This window comes from Ascidiella aspersa, chromosome 3, assembly GCF_963924565.1.
Source record: "Ascidiella aspersa chromosome 3, kaAscAspe10.2, whole genome shotgun sequence".
Classification (NCBI taxonomy): domain Eukaryota; kingdom Metazoa; phylum Chordata; class Ascidiacea; order Phlebobranchia; family Ascidiidae; genus Ascidiella; species Ascidiella aspersa.
In genome coordinates this window covers 33,910,055-33,935,246 of record NC_139449.1, presented here as the reverse complement: position 1 = coordinate 33,935,246, position 25,192 = coordinate 33,910,055, and the positions used below count along the sequence as shown (strand labels likewise).

The window sequence follows — 25,192 nt, the reverse complement described above, 5'->3', positions numbered from 1 at the left end:
TTCGTATATTTTTCTATCGATAAAACACAAGCCGCGCCATGAGAGCAAAAAAAATATACGGGCAAAACTACGGGTTTGACTAGATTTTTTTTCATGTGCTGTAAAATGAAATCTGAAGAACAATTTAAAGTAAATATCGAAAACGAATACGAAGAAGGAACATTACGACAAGAACTGCAATAGGTTGACGAAATAACTTAAAACAAAATTCCGATGGATTGTAACCTGCAATGTTGAGCAATGAATTTTAACTTGAACATTTTCAAATACATATTATGTCGACAATTGCTCGAGATAAGAGCAGTCAAAATAAACAACCTTTTAGTTGTCAATTTGCGTGCATTTTTATGGGGAGTTATTCTTTCTAAACAAATCTTGACATGCTTAACTTTCGGGTTTAAATTCGGTGTGAACATGAACGGTCGATCGCCACTTGAACGTGTAAAGTGCATTTATGCTGCATATATAAGCGGCGTTATAAAGTAAAGTGCGACTTCCAGTGAGGTTTTACCTGGCCACATTATACACTCATGCATATATTTGTATATGGGGCTGCATTTTCAGGGGAAAGGGGAGAGTACGTAAAAAGGACAAACTAGAGGAAAATGCGAATTAACCTTTTATTATTTCTCGATGAAAATCTGTTGGTTTTTTTCGGTTGCAGTCTGGAATTTATAAAAAAATCAAAAAATACTAAAGGTTTGAAGAATCCAATAAAGAGTTTTCAACTTGAAACTTTCTTGCACAGTTTTTTAAGTGGGCTAGACACAAATGCTAAGAATCACCGTTAAGTATTAGCGAATTGGAGGGATGAAATTCGGATCAGTTAACAAGGGAGGAAAACGAAAGATAAAAAAGTTTTGCTCGCTCAAGCTGCCAAGCCTTCATTGAAAGCGCTGGAGCGGAACGCCAAATAAATTGTTGTAAACGTTTATGTGGCAAAAAACTAGTAAGAGCAAAAAAAAACACACTATGTCGATATTAAGCTAAATAGAGAAAAATTATAAGGAGAAAAGCCTTATATTAAACGTTAAAACGCCGGATTATTTTGATGTGGTCTATCTACGGCCAAATTGTCCCAAATATAAAGCGAGTTTAAGAAAATGCAACTTATTGCGCTTCGAAAGGGCAGTTTTTGGCTTTTTGATAACACAACTGAAACATTTATTTTTGATTTAGCCATCAGCAGTGTTTTGTAAGCAGTGTCTGCATTGGCTAGCAAGCGTGTCAAATCAGGCCTACTTAGCTTTAAGAGGCATAAAAATAAACTATTTACAAGCTCTGCAAAACAAACGAAGCAAAAGCACAAAAAACCGCCAGGAAGGCGGTCAGTGTCGCTTTAGGGGCTCCCCCTTTCAGCTCGGTGGACCCGACGACCTTTGCCCCAGTTTCGCTTTTGCACTTAGTTGTGGGCGTGTAGGGGGCGGCGCCCGAACTTAACAAGGTGTCCACCTTCGCCGAGTCGACACTGCCTGTGATTTAAGTAGAGGGAAAGATTGTAGAAGTCAGGAACTGATTTTAGATTAAACCGTGAATGAAAAACGGGTGTCTTCTTGATAATATTCGCATTTCATTTGGCGTTAAAAAAACTAAGGCCAAAAGGTTTTCTATTTTAGCAGATTTTGCATCTAAGATTGCGCTTCGAATTGGCATAGTTAAAAATGCTATCATTACTATAGAGTATAGAGAGCCGTTTTACTTCAATTTATTTTATGGTTTATCGATATTTTAGGCAAAAATTGTCGCGATCCGATTGGATACCAAAAAACATCATTAATGTGCTCAAACCCGCATTATAAACGATTAGGTGTTTGAGGTATTTTTCCTTAACAGCCGCTATTCAGAGCCCAATTTGGTTTAACGAAACATAATAGTACTAAAGTCGCACCACCAATCTTATTTTCTTATTTAAAATGAGAAAATTGATAATGCCTGAATTACTCAAAACAAACGTCCCGTCTTTATTCAGGTATTGATACATCTCATTTCATTGACCGTGAAAAACTTACCAACTAGATGCACCATGACTTTGGCGCATCCATTTCCAGTGACAGGCACTACTGTATTGTGGACCACGACCACACGCATTCTGTTGATGCCGAGGTGCCTAGCAATAACGTCGGTGAACTGGTATCTGTGGACGACAAAGCGTTACATTTAATACCAAGGAAAATCCAATTTGATAAAGCAAGGCGCGAATTCAGATTTTTTTAGGCGTGACCCAAAAAACATGAGAAGTTTTGGGAATTTTTTTCAGACGCCACGCCACACAATTACGTCATAACGTGACGCCACAAAGTAACGTCACATCCCGACGTTCTAAAGTTACGTCAATACCTGACATCACAAAGTTACATCTAAACGTGACGTCATAAACAAGTAACCTTAAGAACGGCACACAACTAGGTTATTTAGTTAAATTTTAAGGTTGCAGAGGTGTTAAGTAACTTTCCTTTTCGAGGTGGCGATACGTTGCTGGACGTCTTTGGGATAAATTAATTTTACAAAATAGGCTCAAACATACTTCAGGTGGAAAAGTCGGACTCGCGAGAAAGATGACTTACGTCAACTACTGGTGCGGATCGGGAGGTCAGCAACCTGTCATTTTATTCCGATACCTATACCTGATATATAACTAAAAGTATCGCGACCTGATTTCGTACAAATTAAGCGTGAAAAAAATCTCTAGTTTTGCTCCAAATAAAAAGAAAACACATTTCGTTTAGCTTTGTAAGGGAAAGAAAACTGTTCCGTGGAACAATATGCGATATGCATAAACTGGGCGTGAGATAATATCATAAAAGGGTGGATTTACAGACATTTTGGCAAATTGAAAAAACGATGAAGTGGCAGCTCAAGCCACTATTATCCAACCAGCAAAATAGAAGAAATTGAACTTAGTATTTTCGGCTCTTATCCGATATTATCGGACATCCCTAGTACCGATACTGTGACACCGTGTATCGGCTTGGTCCATTATTATCGGGCAACGCGCGTGTACGCGTAAGGAAGCGGCAAAAACGTTTAACCCACCGATTGTACACCACAGTGGACTCGAAGGCAAGGGTGTATACTTGACTGGTAGGAAGAATGTTGGCACATGTCTGTCGTGCAGCACCCCCATTGACCACGTGGAAGACAATTGACCGTCCAAGCACTGCAAACACGATATACGACAAATGTGAGTGATCAGTTCGGGAACATAATACACAGGTTTTGTAGCAATTTTAAAAAACAAACAATTTTTTTAGTGTCTCCGTATACGATTTCGTCCATGTAATGAAGTGAAATGAACAGAGAAGTACGCCCGAAGTTATCGCAGACTAGCCGAATCAGTCAATCAGTGATACAGTCAAGGCAGGCGAAAAAACAACAAGCCTCCGGTGAGGTTCAAACTCCAGACCTCCGGTCAAGCCGGGGCCGTTGCTCTACCAATTGCGAGGAGAGCAATTCGAAAAACAACCATACGCCAATGCCTGCTTTTGTGCTGCCAATCAAAGACGCAAGCAAGGCAGTCTGGAAATATAACAAGCCTTCGGCGAGGTTCGAACTCACGACCTCGGTTATACCGCGGCCGTCACAACTGAGCTAGACAGACTCATAGGAGAGCGGGTCGATATCGCTATTTTTCTAGCCTTCCTTGCCTGCATCAATTAAATGTTTAACTTACAACATCGGCGAAGGCGTTTTTTTTCCGCTTTGCAATAATCAAAAACGAAACAACCAACTAGTTCAAATTCAATACTTAAGAGTTAAAAAAACAAACTTTACTGAAATGTATTTGATTAAATAATATTTTTGCGAAAATGACGTATAAGTCATGGCATATGAAAGCAGTGACTTAAATGCATCGACTGAAGTCATTGTTGCATTGGTTTTTACCTGTTCTATATGTGTGCAGCGGCAGGTCTTCGTCGATGAAGAGTTTACGACCAAGTGGCTGGATCGTGTATTGTCCCTGTAAACGAGAATCCGGTAAATGGGATATAGAAGTGCAAGCGTTGGGCATTTTAGCCTAAGTCGCGGTTGCAATGTCGATCACCCCGACTATCAAAAAACGGCCCTATATTGAGCATTATCTTTTTAAACGCATTGGGGTCAAAGGATATAACAAAGGCTAAATGGTTTCTCACAATCACAATCACAATCAGGTCATTGCGGCCTGTACGGCAGTCACGTGACGATCACGACAAAGGTTTAAACCAATTATTTTTTTGTCTACTTTATCTATAATGCCTTAAATAATTCGAACGCCTTTAAGGACATTGCAATTGATACTGTAAATCCACAACAAGTGTTCCCTCTTCAACATGAAAGAGTTTACTTTTAAACCAAATTAAAACCCAAACAGCAATTCGACAATAAACCATTAATTCAGTTCAACAAAGGCGACTTTATATGTTTAAACCTATTTTCTTTTTTCTGTTGAAGTAGCACGGTATTTTAAGATGCGCTAAAATAACTTTTAAGGGTAGAAACTACGTCAAGGTAGCATCACGCCAAGCTTTTAATATTAAGTTAGGATGTATGAAAAATGGCAAAGGTGCTAGATTTAGGTCCTCACGTGTTTTCCGCTTAAATCCCCGACTTCGCAGGCCAGTTGGTTGTTGCCGCCGCAAACCGTCGAATAGGAAGGAGATGTTGTGTTGGCGTTGTACGGATTGTAGTGACCTGGATAAATTGAGCGGTAATCAATCGGGCGTTTTTTAAAGCAGAACAAAATGTTAATCACTAACAAAACCTAACAGCTCTTGAAAAAACGTTTTTGCGCTTCCGCATATACAATACGTTGTGTCTCCTGTATTATTTTCATAAAAAAATGTTCTTTAGCAAAGCGTAAATCGGTCCTGTCATTTCAGCCCTTCGGTTTATTTATTTGTAGGTTCGAACCAATTTCGCAGATGATACTTCCCTACGCCGTGATTCAGAAAAGTAACACACAATGTTAATGAATCTAAACTGGCGGCGCATTTTGCGTTTTCTTGTTATACTTTTATCACAAGTAACTCGGTCGAATTTCAGGGCGTGAAAAATCGCTCTGAATAGAGAGTTATTCAGAACGTTCAAAATGCTACACACTTCTGTATTGTCTTTGATATTTTTACTACCTCTAAATCAATTGTTTCACGACATTGTTTAGTGACAAAACCGTTATAAAAAAAACAATAAGTGCACGGGCCTCTAAGTTTTAAATACTTAACTTAACAACTTAACAATAATTTCGATAAATTCCACTTATCTATACTAGCAAACTTTACATGTTATAATATTGTAGTCGATTTAAAATAAAAAAAACGCTCAAACATAAATTGTTGCAGTTAAGAACCCCAACTTTCACTCTTTGGGGTCTGTGGACCCCTGGTTGGGGTAACACTGCTTTCCAATTTTTTTCAGATCTAATCTTTAAGTTTATCTTGACTGCAGGATAAAATGATTTGAACAAGACTAAACATTTATGTTGCGAAAATCCTTTTGCAAGTCTTCATTTTCTTATACTTAGCAGTAAAACCGAGCGAAATGCGTAAATTAAGACGAGGATGGGCTTCTATAGAAATCGCACTTGTGCAGGTCAACAGCAAGGATTAGCACAGTAAAGTAAAGAAGTATAGTGTATATAAAATACCTTTGGCAATACTGCAGGTGGTTTGCTTTAGAATCGGATCAATGTGAACGTGCCAGTTGTGGTTGGGGCTCTGCAAACAGTGAAAAGAATTAGCAACAAAATATCCAGTGTTGTAATGACTTAACACTTTAATGACGTCACTGTTTTCAAATGATTCGACTTGGCCTAAGTGAGCTGAAGTCACTGTTTTAAAGTCTTTTTAGACAAATGACTTGACTTGGAATTGAGTTGTTGTGTCAAATAACTTGGGCTAAAATGAAGTGTTGGTATTAAATATTTGTCAGTAAAATTAAGATATTATTCTCAAATTTTTACAGAAAAATAATTTGCTTTTTGTATATTGAGTTTTCGTTATTTTTAAAATGCTAAGATATGTGTTATTGAACTATAAGAAGTTTAACATTATCTTAAACTCGACAGATGTAAAATTATCACAACCCAAACCTAACTACAGACATAAGTAATATACCTTACAGATGTTTTTCCCTCATTTTCGCTTCAATGAAAAGTTAAAAAACCTAACTACAGACATAAGTAATATACCTAACACATGTTTTTTCTTCTTTTTAGCTTCAATCGAAAGATAAAAAAAACTATCAAAGACCTACCGTTGCAGTTGGATCTTTTAAGAGCATGGAAACCTCGACACTAGTGGGGGACGAAGAGCCATCGTTATAAACGATTTGTTTCTGCAAGTGGAATAAAAAAGTTGAATATTGTGGCCAAAACATCATCAACTAAGTGGGTGAGCTCCTACCGCTTAATAAAATGTCCGTAAGTGTTACAGTAAGGGAATTTGGGCTATTAGACTAAAAACGAAAGGGCTGAAATTTCGGGTACTTTTCAAACCGAAAACAAACATTAAATACTTGACGTGCTTAGAAACGAAATACGATATTATTTCAGAAGAGGAACAGGGTGTGAAGAAACTAGACACCTTGATATGTTATTGTTGTTTTGTGTATTATTTTGATATTTTGAACATTTTGAGAACAGTATATTGATATTTTGTATGTTGTCGCAACACAAAACGACCTTTATAATTATGCTTTCATTAAATTTTGTTTTTTACTTTTTTACAAAAGACGGAAAAATTTTTATTGTTTTACAATTACAATTAAACATTATTTTGTTTGTTATTATATTTCTGTTAATGTTTGATTACTGAAATATAACACTTTTTTGTTAATGTTTTTATTTTAAAAATCAATAAAAAAAAGTTTTATTATTAAAATAAAAGGATTTAAATCGCCTAAAACGGTTCAACTGGTATACGTCTTCTTAACTCACCAGTATGATGAAGCCGACAAAAGTATCTGCGAAGTTGACTTGAGCCGTAATTTCGTAGCCACTGGTGTCTGCAGGTGTCATTACCAAGTTCGTGCACTTCCACCTGGACAAAAATCACTGACTAAATAGAATTCTCACTTATTTTCTGTATTTCTGACAGCTTTGTAATGACTTAAGTCAATTACCTTGACTGAAGAAAAGAAGTGCGTTAGTGTTTTAGATTTTGAATAGCATTCAGTGGTTACCGATCTTATTTTTTAATAAATTTACCTTTCAAGGCAGAAATTATTGCATTGAATTCAAATTCCTTTAATAACCCAGTACCGGATCGGCGCCGATACCAACCTAGTATCGGACGAGTACCGATACTACCACTTGGTATCGGGTATCGGCACCGGTCCGATATTATCGGACATCGTTAATTCATAAAGTTCTAAAATTCAACTCACGCCGCTTGATCGCTTTTGAAGACGGCGATCGAACGTCCAGCGATGCCCACGTTCTGCTGAATAGGAAGGTTGTTGTCGTTCTCGTTCAAAGTCACCGAGTTAAGGTTCAAAAGGGATCCGTACTTGCCACTGAGATCGCCCACAGCGTACTTGTCAAAAGTCTGGCCGGTCGTCACTGTACAAATATATATACGTTAAAAGGGTTTATGGAAATCTCTTTATGGAATCCAAAACCATTGACAGCAGGTTTCTGCTTGTCTATCATTGTTCCGCTGACGCGTATATAAGCAATAAACAGGCTTAGAAACCCGAGTGAAACCAGGATCAGACCTTCATAAACCTTTTAAATACCTTTTTGTGTTAACGTCAAACACTCGCAGTGTGCTGAAAATGAGTAAAGAGTCATTCGAAGCGTTCAAAACCATACTTACTCGTAAATGGGCTTTAGATATTCTTGATTTTCACTGCCGGTTTACGTGGTGAATCACAAAACAGAAAATCTGGCCAAGGCTTAAGGTCCTACCTCAGAAATTTAAAATCGTAGTTTAAAAAAAAAAAAATGGCGGATGCAGAGGCTGTCCCTAAACGAATAAAACGTAGTGATTTTGAACTAATTGTCAACCAAGAATATATTAGAATGAAAAAGTAAGACTTTAAAACGTAGCAAGAATGAAAAGCCCATGCAGAAGTAGGTATTATTTGGAACGGTTCGAATATTTCTTCTTTTCGGGGTTCAAATCGCTACTTAGTTCTGTGTGGGCATTGGAATTCTCATTATGTCTTACTACAATCGCCAACCATTATGCTCCTGTGACTTTAAAGTTTTATGTCACGTCGGAAAACAAGCAAACGCCTAAACCGCAGTTGTTAGTAATGCACACAAACGAATGAATTGTTCACAATTAGTTTAGTTTGAATTGCAATTCATTCTTTAAGAATGTGAATGGAAAGATTCATGTAATCCTTTTTATACTTTTACCATTTGCCAATATGCTTTATTTCCACTAAAATGCTAAAAATGTGGTTTGACTAAGTGGCATTTTGAGCAAAATCCAAATTACATTAGAACTAGAATAAGAGCACAAAAGCAAATCACAAACTGGATTAGAATTAGAATTAGTCACATTTTGCTCTAATATATTGAAATAGAAAACTAGAATTATCTATAGAGCATAACGTTTGAAGATTTTATTAAGACGTAGTAAGAGTATCAATGCATTTGAAAAGGAACAAAAAGTGATTCGAAACGTTCAAATTGTACCTACACCTGTATTGGCTTTGCTCTTCTTACTAGAGTTATCTATAGTTCCAAACTCTGGCCACAACGGATACTTACGGTTGCTTGTGATGTTGAATGGGTTGAACTCCTGACCCAAATTTTGGCACTGGCTCAGACCGACCGCTGACGATTGGATTGGGAGCTGCATTACGTTGTAGGTCAAGGCAGAGCTCGCCAGTCCAGAAATGCTACCAGTTACCTAAGTGTAGGTTAAATGGATGGACTTATTGTTTTTGAACATGCAACGCAAAAATAAAACAAACAAACACGCATATTACTACACTTTGAGTTTAACTATAAAGGTTAACAATCGTGCAAGCAATTGGTCGTGAAGAATTTACAAGGTCTAACTTAAAAATCAGCTGTAACTGCCCAGAATTAAATTATCCGACACCATACTCGAATAAAAGTTCTTTCATTTTACACTAAGAGTTTGTTTGTGGAACTTTTATTTTGCTTCGTGAATAATGTACTGGTATTCTTTTTATAGCTCAATGTTTTTCGTGTTTATTCGCTGAAGTTTTTAATTTTTTTTGACATGTTTTAGCCTATGAGCAATGCAGAATAACCTGTAACATTAAGGTGAGATTAACAGAGCTTTGACAACAAAATGCAACAGACAAATAAATCTGTAACACAACGCAACTTTGTAAAACGAGACAGACATCATAGAAAGTTAGGGTTGGTTCACACTAGACGCGTTTTGCTTCTGGCGTTAGCGCATGGCGCAACATGCCAGCGTCGCCCAGATAACACAAAACGCGTTGCCTGCGTTAACGGCATATTTCCTCTCTGCTAACCGAAAGCGTCAAAGTTAAAATATTTAAACTTTCAACAACCTAAAGAATTTTTTGAAAAACGTGTTACATTAACGCCAGACGCCTCGGTTATAAAGCCAGGAAATCCGTGAACGCTGGCAACATGTTTTACGTTACGTTAACGGCAGACGCGTCTAGTGTGAACCAACTTTAAGTGTGAAAACAATTTGACTATAGCTTGTACTATAGCTTGTACTATAGCTTGTACTATAGCTGGTACTATAGCTGGTACTATAGCTGGTACTATAGCTGGTACTATAGCTGGTACTATAGCTGGTACTATAGCTGGTACTATAGCTGGTACTATACGCTAGTACCTATACCTTGGAAGGATCGAACTCAGTGTTTTGTAGGACTTGTATCTCGCCTGTCAAGCTCCCGTCCGCGCTATTTCCCTTCCAACCGTCGCTGAGCAGTTTTAGGGGGCGCAGGAGGGTGATGTTTGCGCATGCGTGACGTGGAGCCCCCCTGTTGGCTGCGTGGACCACGATGGAGCTGTCAAAGTAACAATAGGTATGTTATGTTATCGTTTAATCGAGTGGTTTTAAGTCTTAGCCTTCTATGCGAGTGTGGTGCCCCATTCCGCTGCCAACACTTTGTGGCTCCATTGTTCACATTTTTAAAATTACGTCATGGAACTTAGTTTAAAATCAGTTTTTATTTGGCTTGATAGTAACTTTAAAGCCAAATAGGTCGAGTATATCGACATCATCCTGATTAAGACGTTTCGACAGCTTGAATCAACTTCGGTTATTGTGAGTGAAAAGTAAATCAAAACATCACCCAAGAGGTGGGCCGCACGAAAAACCCAGAATGATAAAAATGTTGTCCCACCTTTAATAAGTGATATTTTAATTTACTTCTCGGTCGCATAAATAACTGAAGATGATACAAATTCAAAAAGTCTCAATCAAGGTAATGTCAATCTACTTGACCTTTTTGGTTTTTAAATTCAGTATCAAGCTACATTACAGATCCGCGCATAGTGTACCCGAATTCCAATTTGGGCATTAAAGTATTTTTAGTGTTCTATAAAGGCATCAAAAAATTACACAGTGAAAGGTAAAGGGAACGGTTAGTAAAAAATGTACGTTCTTAAATTGCTACAACCTTGAATTTAACAACTCAAAACACTAAAAAAATGACAAGCCTTTGAGCAAGTTTTCAAGTGGGGTGGGGGGGGGGGGGGCAATACGTCGTTGGATAGATCGCATGCATCAATAAATAAGGAAACCATATGTTTCGTAAGTGCAAAGAAAACTCACAGTCCAATAACGCTCAGGTCCCCAGAAAGCGGCAAGTACGAATCGGTGAAGAAGAACTTGCTGTCGCCTGTTGCCAGTGACGTGGTTATGTCGATGGTGCCGAGTTTGCTCGATAAATCCCCTAACTCGCAACGAAGTGGGTTGCTAGATGAGCATTCGGTGTTGTAGCTTGCCCCTAGTGAAACCTAAAGGTAACAGTAAACGAATGTGAAAAGCAGTCTGTGGTTTAAATAGGTTGTTCATATAGTGTCGCAATGCAGAGTGTTCAAGCCAGTCGGTTAAAAGGAGTAGACAAGCAATGCTAATAATCATAGCATCATACACCGTAAGTTTTTTTGTCTGTTTAAGCATAATATAAAAAACAACAACTGTGTGATTTAAAGTAGCTTAAATTGCAAAACAGGTAACTTTTAAATAAGTTCAATACTGTCCAATAAATAGGTCACTTAATAGTTTCGCCAGTAAAGTAGTTGCCCGAAAATGGCCTCTAACGATTAGAATAAGCATGTATGTATGTGAAACACTATCTGTGGTATGGAGAATGGCAAATGATGGAGGGGTGATTGGGATTGCGAACTCTTATGTGGAAAAGTTATATTAGACGGGAATCCTTGAACAAGTGTTAAAATCGAGACAATTTCTAGGTGATAATCCATATGTATCTTTATGACTTAACTTGTAGTTTTTCAAGTATTTTTTGCTTTGTTCACTGCAATTTCTGCTTCTAAACTGTTTGCCAGCTGTTACGTTTTGTTAATTGGTTAAAAATATCGTTTAGAATCGGACGAGTTTTTTTTTTTATATGTTTTACTATTTTAATATTTTGATACAAATGACTTGACTTACAATGACAATGCTATTTCCCCAATAACTGGATTTATTTCAAAAATACTTACGTTCACAACAGAGATTATTTGTAGGTGGGTGCTTACTTACCTCTGAAGGGTTGTAGTGGGGTCCAGCGCTTGTACAGCTGCCAGCCACTGGGTATTTGTGGACGTGGAAATTGTGGTTTACAGAAGCAACTTCGTTCTGTAGAAAAAAGAAGCCTAAACGTATTGTTTATTAAGAGTCGTATACCATAAACACTAAACAGTAATTCGAAGCTTTTTAGGAAGTGAAACGTATATTGTTTATTAAGAGTCGTATACTATAAACACTAAACAGTAATTCGAAGCTTTTTAGGAAGCGGTTTGAAATCCAATATATAAAATATAATATTAATAGCTGGTAACGTCTGTTGTATGCAAATGTTGATTAATAGGAGTCGGCAATTTTTGAGTGTTTGACAGCCAAGCGTGGTAAAATATAAACAAGAAAAAAACATTAACAAAATTATAATACGAGTTATTCAGAACGTTAAAAAAGGGTATATTTCTGTTAATGTTTTGTGGGACAAATTTCTCTTAATGTTTTGGTATCCTATAACGCTGCAAGATTTAGTTTGCCGTCAATAAACGTGGGGGTCAGTACAAATATCTAACCAAAAAAATTTTTAAGGCCAAATGTTTTGCAGAAACTGGAAGGTGTTTAGTCCAAATATGCCGCCAAAGGCAGTCAGTACAAGCCTTTAAAGAAAGAATAAATGGTTTTATTTACCATTTAATATAAAAATAACTATTTATCTCACAATTTACTCGTAAAACCATAAGCTTGTTGTTTTTTCCGGTATTTTTTACTTGAATCAATTGCTCATAATAATCGAACACGTTTACCAATTTTAATGGTTTATCATTTTATTAATATATCAGTGGTTTGACTTTGAGAAGACTTGCTCTAAGAATGACTTGACTGGGACTTGGGCAATTGATGGCTTGGGAATTAACTTGATATTTTTTTGAAGACTTTACATACTTGAGTTATTTCAAAATGACTTGACTTAGGCTCAAGTTATTTCACATATGACTTCACTTAGATTTAAGGTATTTCACGAATGACTTGACTCGAATTTATGACTGGACTTAGATTTAAGTTATTTCACATATGACTTGACTTGGACTCAGGTTATTTCACATATGACTTGACTTGGACTTAAGTTATTTCACGAATGACTTGGCTTGGACTTAAGTTAGTTCACATATGACTTGACTTGGACTCAAGTTATTTCACATATGAGTTGACTTAGACTTAAGTTATTTCACGAATGACTTGACTTGGACTTAAGTTATTTTACATATGACTTGACTCGAACTTTAAGTTATTTCTCATATGACTTGACTTGAATTTAAGTTAATTTAAATTGACTTGTTTACAACACTGAAAGAAGATGAGCCCACCCACCATGTTAGCGAGTTCGCCAAACACTGAGGTGTCGCCTTCCCCGTCATAGCCTGCCTGACGCAAGTAGATGTTGCCGTAAGCTGGAGACTTGAAGCGAACGATCGCAGTTTTCACCACGTCAGGATAACCGATGGTGGCGCAAATCCACCTGAACAAAACACACAAGTAAATGTAAAAGAAAGGAAAAGGCGTCTCGGTAGTACATATGCGACCAGTTTTTGACAACTAAATAATTTTGGATCTCTAACTGAATGTATTAGAGCAAAATGAGACTAATTGTTATACTAATTTAATTTTTCAATTGCTTGTGATCTGTATTTCTAATCTAAGTTAGATTTTACCAGAAATGCAATTTTGTCAAACGGCTTTTTTAATCTGTCAGTTGAAACAAAGAATTTTAATTACTACTCTTTGGTCGGAAAGCATAGCGAATGGCACAACGTATAAAACCAGCAAAGGAATATTTTCCATATACATTCTTAAGAGAAATATTGCGATTCAGTATCAAAACTATAAAGAAAATATTTTCCCAAGGAATATATTCCATATACATTCTTAAGAGAAAAAATTCAACCTAGCATCGAACAAGTACCGACACTGCTACTTGGCATCGGGTATCGGCTCTGATCCGATATTTTCGGTCATCCCTACTGCTTGGACATTTTATTGAGCAAAACTTCTTAAACACTTTTAATACATAAATGTCTTGGCATTTTGCCACACGTAAAAAGTTAGTATGTGTAGGGCAATCCAGCAAATAAGTCGCACCAGATTTTAACGAATAAAGTACATTACGTACAGCTATTAGAGCCAAGTCATAATAGAAACCTCACGTTATGATTAAGCTAACGGTTAGCTGACCCTCATTTACGTCCCGCAAGCTTTCTCGCAATATGTAACAGAAGGTAATCAAAATACTACAATACCGACACACGTTAATTCAATTGTATACAAACGTAAAAGCGCTTGACTAATAATGACACAGTAGTGTTACAATTTGAAGCATAATGTCTGGAGGTTGTAGTTAGACGTAGAATGAATATCAAAACTCGTACAGAAGTAGGCTGGGTAGCATATTGTTGAAAAAAAAAAATTCAAATGTGCAAAACATGCTGCCTATACTTCTGTATGGGTTTTGATATTCAATTTACGTCAAAATCATTATTCTTTCGGACATCTCGTTAGGACTTTTTAAAATACTTGTTATAAAGATTGATTTTCTTGGTGTTAACTTGCAATTTAAGTATCAATGCATAAGGTGAAGTTTCGGGTATAACAAGCTCGCGAAGTTTTAACTACAGCCTTGACTAATGACAGAGAAGGGAATCCAATCGCCTTGAAGTTGCAGATTAAGGTTTAGCAACAAATTTCTCAAACCTCGAGGAGTCGCTTCTATGTAGGACGATCGATCTTCCGACCACGCTGTTGATCCCGAACAACGGCAGATTCCAGTCAGTGTAGCTGGCGCTTACGGTGGCAGTGGTCAGCTTGCCGTACTTGCCGCTGAGGTCGCCTGGCATTACGAATAAGAATACGTGATGATGCTTTACAAGAGTATTGTATGATATAAAATATTCCGCAATCAACAAACCAAATTTCAATAAAAATATCCCCATAAACGCCATTAGATTTGATAAAATCGACATTTCGCAATTTACAGACGTTTTTAGCAGTAACTCTTGCCAGTAAATTGCGAAATGTCGATTTTATCGAATATTATGGCTTTGGTATTTTTATTGAAATTACTAAAAAAAAACGTGTATTGTATTCCAAAATAAACCAAATGTTAACGCTAAAAAAAATGAGCCGCGGGTCAGATTATGTTGCTTGGCGTGTCGGATCTAACCCAGGCCCTAGTTTGCCAGCTCTGTTACATATGCTGCTCATTATTTATTTACTACTTCGTCATAATTTGGGGACTCTTCACGCACATATTTGGGTTAGCGTTAGCGTTAATAATAATGCTTGACCCACTCAAACCCAAACCCTAACCCTAACCCTAATAATTTTCGTTGAGGTAGGATTCTATCAGCATAATAAGTAGAAAAGAAGCCTATTTATTAAAATATTTTTGCGTTACTTTCTACGTATCTAAACAAAAAAGCCCCAATATATTCATCACGATACGATGGTTTCTAAACAACTTGCTTACCGATTTCGTACTGGTCAGAGGTGCCGGTAGCTGGTCCGGGGAAGGCAGTGGCGTACGGGTTCCAGTGGCCCCCGACGTTTCCACCACTGCATAACTGCTCGGCCGCGGTCTGACGCTGTGGGACCGGGAACTTGTGCACGTGATACGAGACTGGAAGGTTCTGGAAGGTGGGAAATACGATTTATAGGCACGTGCCAATGTTGTAATGACTAAGTTAGTGGTTCCCAACCGGGATGCCGCGCCGCCCTGGGGTATGATTTCTAATGCCCGGAGGTGACGAGAGATATTTAAGAATCTTTAAGAATCTGATTTTTGCTCAACTCTTACAACTTTTTGTGTAAGATTAGAGTGGAATGAATCCATTTATACTTTCCTATACACTGTGCAGAGTTGGTGTGTGTTGTTCCAGTTCCGTTTTTGTTCTAGTGATTTACCTACGGAAACATCTTGTAGGGGTGACGCAATCTATTTATTATTTCTGAGGGGTGCCGCAAGCCATAACGGTTGATAACTACTGGACTAGGGTCAACAACTTGACTTGGGCGCACTCAAGCCACTGTATTTTTAAATCAGAGGTCGGGAACCTTTTTAGCTAAGGAAGCAATAAAAACTAAATATTTTTGATTGTAGTGTTCAACATCTATTTTATTTTATTTTATTTTATTTTATTTTATTTTATTTTTTTTTGGTAGAAATAGTGATTTGAATTGGTCTACTTAATATACTTTCGCATACTTAGGCGCGAACAAATTAGCAAAGTTTGCAATTTTTTTTTGCAATGCCAAAGTTCGCAAAATTTTACTTCAGGCCTGCCGTGATACGAAAAGGGCCTTTTAGATCAAGAAAACCACGCTCAGTCGCTCACCTTGAGGCCGTTCAAGGTCACCGACGTGGTCGTGACGTCAAAGCGCGACGCTTGCGTCATCGTGACACTGCCAGTGACGTCATCGACTGAGAAGGTGGTGGTGACGGTCTTGCTCCGTACGGCGTGGAGTCGTGTGCACGCGATGCTGTCTCCGGTGGAATTTTGCAAGGCCATGTACAACACGAGGTTCCCGGCTCTTATTAAGGTCGTGGCTTGTCGACGCGCTGTTACGTGAAGCGGTGTTACAGTTGTGCAAGCTTAAAACTACCATTTACAATAGTCATTTTCAATCGACTTTGGTTTCTGTTCGGGTGTGGATCTAAGTGGACAGGAGGTCTTGCCCCCCCGCAAAAACTTTTTTTTTGCCTTTAACTCAACATAAATGAAAGAAAAATTGTACACTGAAAGCCATTGCACTCAGATATGTAAGCAGTGCGCCATTTCACGTCACACAACAAAGCCTTCCAGAACCTTATTTCACAAACCTGATGACGTCACAGAATTTCCGATTACCAAGTTCGCCAAGAGAGTACTGGGTGACGTCAGGGTGCTGCAACGGGTGGCGAACGAGCTACCGATGGAACCGGAGCTGTGCTGGACCAACTTAACAGAAGAACTTGCAGTAGGGTCGGCCCTACCATCACCATAGGCAAGGTCGGAGTAGATGAACAGGGTTGTGGAGGAATTCCTTTTTCTGGACAATAATGTTGCAAGCTGTATTAGTGAAATATATACACATGTGTGTTCAGTAGCTGTAATCTTGCCCTAAAGCTGCCTTTTTGACCCAACGATTACGGCTTACGTGCCATTAGTACGTCGAAAGCCTTTGTAGACTTAAGCAGTTTACAAATTGAATAATAATTAGAACTAGTCTCCTTTGCTCCAATCATTGAATTAGAAAACTATAATAACTATAATTATCTATACTCGTCCAAGTTTGGTACAAAACGACCATAAACGGCAACCATATTGTTGGTTTTAGCGAGCCCAAAAATGTTGGGAATCACTAATATAAAAACTAAAACTAAATTATTTATTAAGTGGCGCTTTATTAATAAAGAGTAAATAAAAAAACAAGTAATAGAAAACCTTTTAGGTAAGTGAAGCTTTTTTAATAAAAATAGCATAAAAACATTAAAAAAAATGCATTCGCCCACCTAATGAAGAGTTCGCCCACAACTGGTCCGATAAACTGGGCTCTGTAGGTAATGATCGGTTCCCCAACAGGGAGAATGGTGGCGCAGAGGTTGGTTGATCCTCCACTGATGAGGACACCTCGATTGAAAACCTCGTCTGCGCTGACAGATGAACTTCCAGTCGTACTATTGCTGTTTATATCTGTAGGACAAACGTTTCGTTACGTTCTGGTTGTTTAACGTTTAACAAAAACAGTTTAGAAGGCCGAGTGAAACCAGGATCAGACACTTTTTAAAGGAATAAATATTTCGCCTATACTGGCATTTCAATTACTTAATCATCGCCAGTTCCTTAATCAAATTCAGTCAAATCGAACAGAATTTCAATGAGGAATTTGCGATATTTTCAATGAGGAATTGGCGATATTTATTTCTTTAAAAATGTCTGATTCTGGTTTCACTCGGCCGTTTCGAGTTTTATTGTTAATATTGTTAACAGCGGAACAGTGATCGACAAGCAGAAACTTTCTGCCAATGGTTTTGGATTTCGCAAAAAGACACCCTTTTATATTCTTTTTTTCACATATCCCGGTAAATTGTTTGGCTATTTGGCGTCCCGTTGCTTGGCTGTAATTGGGAATCACGCCGAATTAGAAAAGAATACGTAAAAAATTGAAATAAGCATTTTAAGGAAATATTTTTTTGTAATTATAGCCGGACAGCTGAAACACTTTTGGAAGTAAGAAGTCTTCCGCAGACAAGAAAACGTAAAAGAAACGCGAGCGGAAAGTTGTTTCTGCGATCCACCGACAGACCACTTACCAGCAAATGTAAATACGACGCTCCCGAGCTGGGAACACACAGCGCTCGCCGCATTCGATTGTCTGCAAACAAAGCAATCGCGATTTACGGCACGAAATATAAGTCATTGCCTTCTCTTTGCAAAACCCACCTTTTCTAAAAAGAGGGGATTGAAAAAAAAACAAAAAAATATATATATGACGGCCCGGCAATTTATTATTGGTTAACACCCCCGTATGAATTATACATATAAAATACAAATAAATGTGATATTGCAAAACAGCAAGGTATGGAAAATAAAAAAACAAAAACAAAAGAACCGAATAGGCCTATATCGTTGGGCATGATACTGGTGTAAAACTGTAAATCAATCAAAATATCCGTTTTACCTGAGTACGATATAAAACACAACTTACTCTAATAAGGTAAAAAAACGAATACATATAAAAAGCTTACCCGAATACGGCTGGAAATTGCATTAATTGCAAAGTTGTAAAGGTGGCAGATCCGCTGAGCGTAACGGTAATATTCATGTTTGTTCCGTTGTGCTGAAATACGACCTCGCCCAACACCCCGGCCATGTCTATCGTTGCCTTCAATGTCTCGCAAGATCCAAGGCCTAAAAGAAAAACAACAAAAAAAGATATAAGAATAAAAGAGTGAGTAAGAAGTTCGTTTAGTTTTAATGAGGTTTGAAGCGATTGCCTAAATTTTGAGTTTTAACATTTCTCAAAGGTCTATCACCCATGACTAAAAAATTTTTTTTCAGAAAATAACCCTGACACCTAGCTCAAGGGGTAAACAACTACAAAATTCACAATGAGAAAATTGCCTAAATTTTAGGTTTCAACATTTCCCAAAGGTATATATTTGACACATATCAAAAAATATATATTTTTCCAGGCATAACCCTCATCCCAGCTAATACATTCTCTACCGATTTAGAAAAGCTCCATCACAAATTTTCAATTATGTTGTCACACCATATTAAGAGTAGCCAAGATTGCTTTCTTGAGAACACTCATTATTTTGTGATGCTCTGTGTCTGTGTAATTTAAGGTTTAACATCCACAGAACGATTTATTTCTTTGGTGATGCTTTTGCGCGCGACGTAAAACTTTTCACAAAAATTTAATTCCTTTTTTCACGGAATAAGATTCTCAAAACTACAAAAAAAGACATGGTCGAAATTCTTTAATTTGTATTTCTTTTAAAGTTCCCTTTGGTCAATTATAAAAAAAAACGTTTTAAAAAGTGTCAGGCGTTATCCAACCCCGTTTTCTGTCCCCAAACAACGAGAATAAGCGATATTTATTTGTTTAGTGATGCTTTTGCGCCCGAGTGGAAACGTCTCATAAAAATTTAATTTCCTTTGTCGGGGAATTAAGCTACCAATTGCTGTAAACATCAGTTATTCAACGTGGCTTTCAGACACAAAGGCATCGACGGATGGTTGCCTTTGGAGCGGCGAATGTTCGCGTTTCTGTTCATGCCGAAATGGACGGCGTTAGTTCCCCGGAAACACACGGTTGAAATTCTTTTAATTATGTCGTCTTTGTAAACAAGAACCCTGGATCCACCTCCGGCGACGTTTTGTCTGACCGTATTTCTGGACACAACATAAAGCTTGCGAGACGGGGTCTTCCGCTTGACACCAATAATTAATTGCATAGCAGCATCCGGAATTATCCCAAAACACAACAAAGTGCGACTTTTTAATTGCATTAAAATATCCTGACCGACCGCAATTTATCCGAAATAAACAGTAAAATCTGGTCGCTATTGAATAGAACGTAATTCGTCGAACATCAGCTGCCAGATTGAATTAACTCGCGTGGAAGCTTTGTGCGTTGAAGGCATTCCACGGTCGAGTTGGCGTTTTAGGGTGTTTTTACGAAGAGGTAACAAATCGCCGAATTGCTGAGCAGTGAGAATTGCGCCAGAGGTCCGGTGCAATTAATTAGATTAGGCCTTGGCCTTAACTAGCACTTGGCACGACATCCACGGTCGGTAAACACGTCAAAACAGAAGGTGTAAAACTCTGTTTTGTAACCCCACTCGTAATTTTAGTACAACCGTAATGACCTTTTATCGTGGCATTCAAATTTAGTTTCTCATCGTTTTTTTTTAATTAGCAGTTTAAAAAAATAGTTTTTCACTTAAAAACGGTTTAAAGGGCGACTTGAGTCTCATTCACCGCGCGTTTTGATTATTGTCCAGAAATAAAACTAAAATGGCCGTTCTGAAAAGCGCCACACCTTTTATATTTCGAGCTTTAATATGTTTTCTCTATGTCAATAAAAATAGCTTTTCAAGAAGTATCAGGCATTTCCATCCCCACTTTCTGTTCCCCGAAAATCTGTAATACGCCACAAAAATAACCTAACCTGGTGCGGCTCACGACTTTACGGCAAAGAACAGCATCAGAGCATGTCAGGACCTTTTTGTGCAATAAAGCGCACAAAGAAATCGGCGGCAAGGCGCAGTTATAAACCTCTAAAAATAGATGTGTATATATAATATGTTGGTCGTAACACAACTGCAAAACAAAACCCTGAAGCCTTAAGGAGCCCATACGCTGTTGCTGTTGTTTTAGCATTTCTCACAGTTGTTCGCTAACGCATCGACCAACCCACCATGAAGTGATTAAGACGTACGTGTTGTATTTTCAAAGTGGTGGCTTCCTTTTATTTATGGGCACAGCTTTGTACGACCCCAAAGCGAATATTCAGTGTTTCTCCCTTTCAAATCCCATGTTGAACAACTTATTTTTACGTAGAAAGCAACAAAGAATATAAGCCCGGTAGATGATCCTTTACTACACGATCGTCAGTCATACTGTTTCCCCTCTAGCTGTCGTCCTTATTGGCAGAAGTCATTAGCTTAAAACAGTGGTTGTCACTATTTTCTGACTTACGGCACCCCCTTTTAAAAGTAATTAGATTGTGGCACCCCTAGTAGCATTTTCGTTAAGTTTTTCACTGTATAATGTTACACTTAACGGAACTGGAACAACACACATCCACTCTACAAAATGTAGCAAAATATTTATTCTTATACCTATATAGCACATATACATCACGAGGCTTATCAAATAGAGCAGATTAGATTGATAAAAAATCTAAATATCTCTCGGCACCATTGGATATTCGAAATGGCATCATTGGTTGGAAACATTTGGCTTAAGGGGGCGTATTCCCCAAATTTGTTTGACAGTGGTTCGCATTAATGTTTAAAGAATCCACTATACCGGTAGTTGTTTTGCTTTTATGGGTCTCTTTTATACAAGACGTTATGTCCATGTGGTATTTGTTAGTGATCTTTTTTAAAGTCTTCAAGTTTCACAAAACAAAATTAAACTTTGATTCTTCCGTGTGTTTAAGTTTATTTTCTTTCGTGTACCGAGGCACATTATACTTCCGGGTATGATTAGGTATACGCATCTGAATTCTGGTTAATGTGGAAAATAACTTATTCGCAGCACGAATAGATGTATGTGAGCATGTGAAACTTCACAAACGGTATCAATTAAGACTAGTTAACTGATTGAAATATGTTTTCTACTTATTGTCTTGTATGCTCTTGAAAAAATGTCGCATAAAACGTTGTACACTTGCCTGTTTGAGTCGTTTAAAAATTGCAATGATGATAACCAAGCCACCAATGGCATTTGTAATCAAAATCGGTTGGTACTAGCTTTTAGTATCCTTAAGTTTTTAAAGTCGTAAAAATGAGGTAAAAAGTAAATTCCATCTTAAGAAACTCAAAAGCATCACATCACAGACAACAACTACTGTGGGTTGCCATCAAGCCTCTCAAAAATTCGTCTTATCGCACTCGTGAAATGCCTGACACTCTTCCACCACCGACTCGGGGCATTCAAGCGTGCAAATTCTTTCGGCCGAGAAAGATTTCCATAGCGAGGCAAACAGAGGGAGTTCTCGCCAAAGAAGTAGTTCAATTTTTTTTTGAGGGCATCCAGTCAAAACGAAGTAACCAACTGACAACTCTCTGGGTCTTGTATAAGGGTTCCGCGCTTGATTCTTCTGAGCGCAACTAAATGAACTTTAATTTTGTAATCATGTGGTTTCCCCACGTTCCTTTTGGCCGCACTGGGTTTAGGGTTCTAGAAGCTAGTATATTTTTATTTAAACTTGATGAACTTCACAGTTTTGCTTTGCGTAATTGAAACTGCACCCTATAGAGCCTCTCCTAGAGACTATAGGGATTCCCGATAATATCCGATCAAAGCATATACCCAATGCCAAGTAACAGTGCCGGTACCAGTGGTGGGATTCAAATTTTTTGTCAGCCGGTTCTATCCCAGAAGTCATATATTTCAGCCGGTTCTGTTACAAAAAGTCATATTTTTTCGAGAAATAAGTATTTGAAACAGCAGGATGCAACCCAAGGTTCCAGCGAAAGGTTGGAACCGGCTGAATCTTATCAATACTAACAGGCAGCCACACTAAAAGCAGCAGTCGTCTCATGACTTGTACTTATGACGCAACAATTAAATTTTCAAATCATCACAAAAGGAAAAGTACTACAAATATAAAAACTAACACAATGTATGATTGTTACGTGCGACCTTGACCATTGCACATTTAAAAAAACAAACACGTGAGCTACTAGGATCTAAAAAATCAATGTATGGAATAAGATGCAAAAATCCAATGACAGTAACCACTAATGCTAACCGGTTCGCTGATCTCATAAAATTCCGCGAGACGGTTATACAGAACCGGTGCGAACCGGCTGAATCCCACCACTGACCGGTACTCGTTTGATAATAACACTTTGCATCGGTGATGATCCGATACGAAATTGATATAAGTGCTTCAGCCAACAATTGCGATTCAGTTACACCGTGATTTCTACATGGAAAGATAATTTTCTTGAATACTTAATTACAAATGGGGGTAACGCTCACGCAATTCAAAGACAATTTTTTGGGTCCGTTAATAGAACAAGGTTTAAGAAGCTGCAAATGAACTTATTGGCGCTTTTATTTATTCTGTTTACAGAGCTCAAAAGGCGTTTTGTTTCAGGTAATTTTATTTAGCCTCAGCATTGATTTCAATGCAGTAATTAGTGGCCCGTATGTGTAACGCGCGAATGTTGCTCAGTCGTTGGCACATTTAATGTCCGACATATTCAAGCATCTTGAAGTGACACAATCACAATTTATGGTGTTTTAAGCAAACAAGCCAATTCAGCAGATCGCATTGGCATCTGCGCGGGTTCTGCTTCCTTTTCTTAAACTTTAAGGACCCGGTAAAGCGGGCGGGGCAAAAGGACACGAAGCATTAGCGCAGATTGCACGGGAACACAGTGCGTCCTTTTGCCCGCACGGATTGCTGCATGACTAAAAAGGTCAATGAGCTTTATCCAACACTCGACTAAATACGATAACCTTTACTGGTGAAAATACGAACATATGAACATCAACTCCAAAAATTAAACACATCAGGGTTTTACCAGTGGCTATATAGAGGGCGATTTACAATAAAGTTCGACAGCTTTTGCAAAGTTCACATTCGACTTTAAAACCGGCCATGCTTTTTGTATTTGGGATTTTATAGTCAGGTGTTTAAAGGCACTCAAACAAGTATTCGAGTAAGTAATTTAGACTTGATGTGAGGCAAGGTATTTGTTTTGGCGAGTTTAACGGTTTTCCAGTTTGTTAGAAACCCCTTGGTGCATTTTACCTGTGCGTTGGTATTTTTTGTCACAAAACAGACTATAAAGAACGGCACAACACTCTTTCTAGTGACCATTTCTTCTTAATATGAACAGCACAATGCATAAAACATCACCACGCCAGTGATGAATTCGTATAACGTAAAGGGAAACAATGTGCATAAAAAAGCGGATGGTAACATCTAAAAATAGAGTAGTTCACCCGAAAAATGTTGTTTTGATGTTACTAAAATAGGCCTCAAACAAAATATCTCATTTCCTGGCCCCTCTTCTGCTTAAAGAATAATCGAGTTAAATTTGTACTGAAAAAAAAAATAGAATTATTGAATTACGCTTTCGCATTATTTTAGTTACTTCCATGAATCGATATTGCGAAATAGTTGAAAGCGACGTCGAATGCTTACAGGCTTCAGTAATGTTTATCGCTAAGCGTGCTGTATAGTCGCGCAATCAATAGTTATATTTTAAAAGGTAGACTTAAGCGCAACAAGTTTACAGGAATAAACCGTCAATTATAGCATAATAACTAACATAAAAAAAAAATACAAAGACTATTTCCCGGCCAACAAGTATTTTAAATCAATGCATAATCACTAATGGGTATATAACACAATTTGAATTGATGGGGATACATCATTAAAATTATTCAAAACTAAGTAAAATAATTTTGTGTATATACTAAGCAAAACCACCCGAACCCAAACGCTTAACCAAACTCCAACTTAAAAATGTTGCAATGTTTAAAGAGTTTTATGTACGGTGGGCAAAAATTCCACACTCTATGTGCAATCGGTGAATGTGTAACCCGATCACCTGGTAAATAGTCACTTCCTTTACAAAAGCCTACTGCAAATGTAAACTGACACGTCAACATGCAAACGTAGGTCTTTGCTTTAATACACCTTGCAAACTAGCGTATACCGGATTTAAAGTACAACCTATATAGTTAAACACACCGAATGCGCTAAGCATTTAGAAAAGTGCGCGAATATTACTAAAAAAATTTGGCGTGCTGACCCACAGTTTTTTTTTAAGGTGTTTTGGGGGACCGAAACGGTTCTCCAGCGGTTTCCCAAATTTTGGACTGGCAACTTTTTGGTATTTAAATGAAACACTTGCGGTCTCTTAAAACTACTTAGCGGTCACCCAAACCAAACCTTAAAAAAACCCTGCTGACCCAACATTTTTGAAAGAGTAAGCAAAAAGTTTAAGGTCAACATTAGGTTATAGACTTACCTGCCAGAAGAAGCAACTGCAACCCAATGAAATGCAGCAACATGCTATTCGTTGATATTACAATCTACCTATAGAACTGCAAATAAACCAAAAAACTTTATAAGCAATAGCCGCAAAGGCGTTGAAAAGTATAACACAACTTAGGATGGTGATTTTTGTTATCTATCCGTATAGTTTTTCCGAAATAAAACCGCCCAGGCTGTAAAAATAACGTCCAGGCTGTAAAAATGCTTTCAATTCACGTATGTCACTAACCGTTGCACAAATTACTGACTACACTCTTTTTAAATCGTAT

At 37.8% G+C, this 25,192-nt stretch overlaps 1 protein-coding gene across 1 annotated transcript; it reads right to left on the bottom strand.

The window, feature by feature from the left end:
• LOC146162628 (uncharacterized) lies at positions 1–24,975 on the bottom strand. Its single transcript, XM_083385252.1, has 22 exons — positions 24,898–24,975; positions 18,415–18,577; positions 17,980–18,041; positions 17,179–17,359; positions 16,507–16,715; positions 16,023–16,245; positions 15,157–15,329; positions 14,382–14,517; positions 13,005–13,152; positions 11,661–11,756; positions 10,725–10,909; positions 9,783–9,954; positions 8,699–8,840; positions 7,363–7,537; positions 6,914–7,016; positions 6,232–6,312; positions 5,624–5,693; positions 4,565–4,671; positions 3,883–3,958; positions 3,034–3,157; positions 2,010–2,134; positions 1–1,472 (listed from the first exon to the last, which is right to left on the bottom strand). The coding sequence occupies exons 1-22, from the start codon at positions 24,938–24,940 to the stop codon at positions 1,273–1,275; spliced, it is 2,994 nt and encodes a 997-aa protein (XP_083241378.1). The 5' UTR covers positions 24,941–24,975; the 3' UTR covers positions 1–1,272.
• Between the last annotated feature and the right edge of the window lie 217 nt (positions 24,976–25,192).

Excerpts from the sequence above, each read along its gene's own strand:
- LOC146162628 (XM_083385252.1), bottom strand. The coding sequence starts at position 24,940 with ATGTTGCTGCATTTCATTGGGTTGCAGTTGCTTCTTCTGGCAG. Across the intron at positions 18,578-24,897 it reads GCAGTTGCTTCTTCTGGCAG|GCCTTGGATCTTGCGAGACA; the intron begins GTAAGTCTATAA and ends TTTTTCTTTTAG. Across the intron at positions 1,473-2,009 it reads AGTCATGGTGCATCTAGTTG|GCAGTGTCGACTCGGCGAAG; the intron begins GTAAGTTTTTCA and ends CTTAAATCACAG.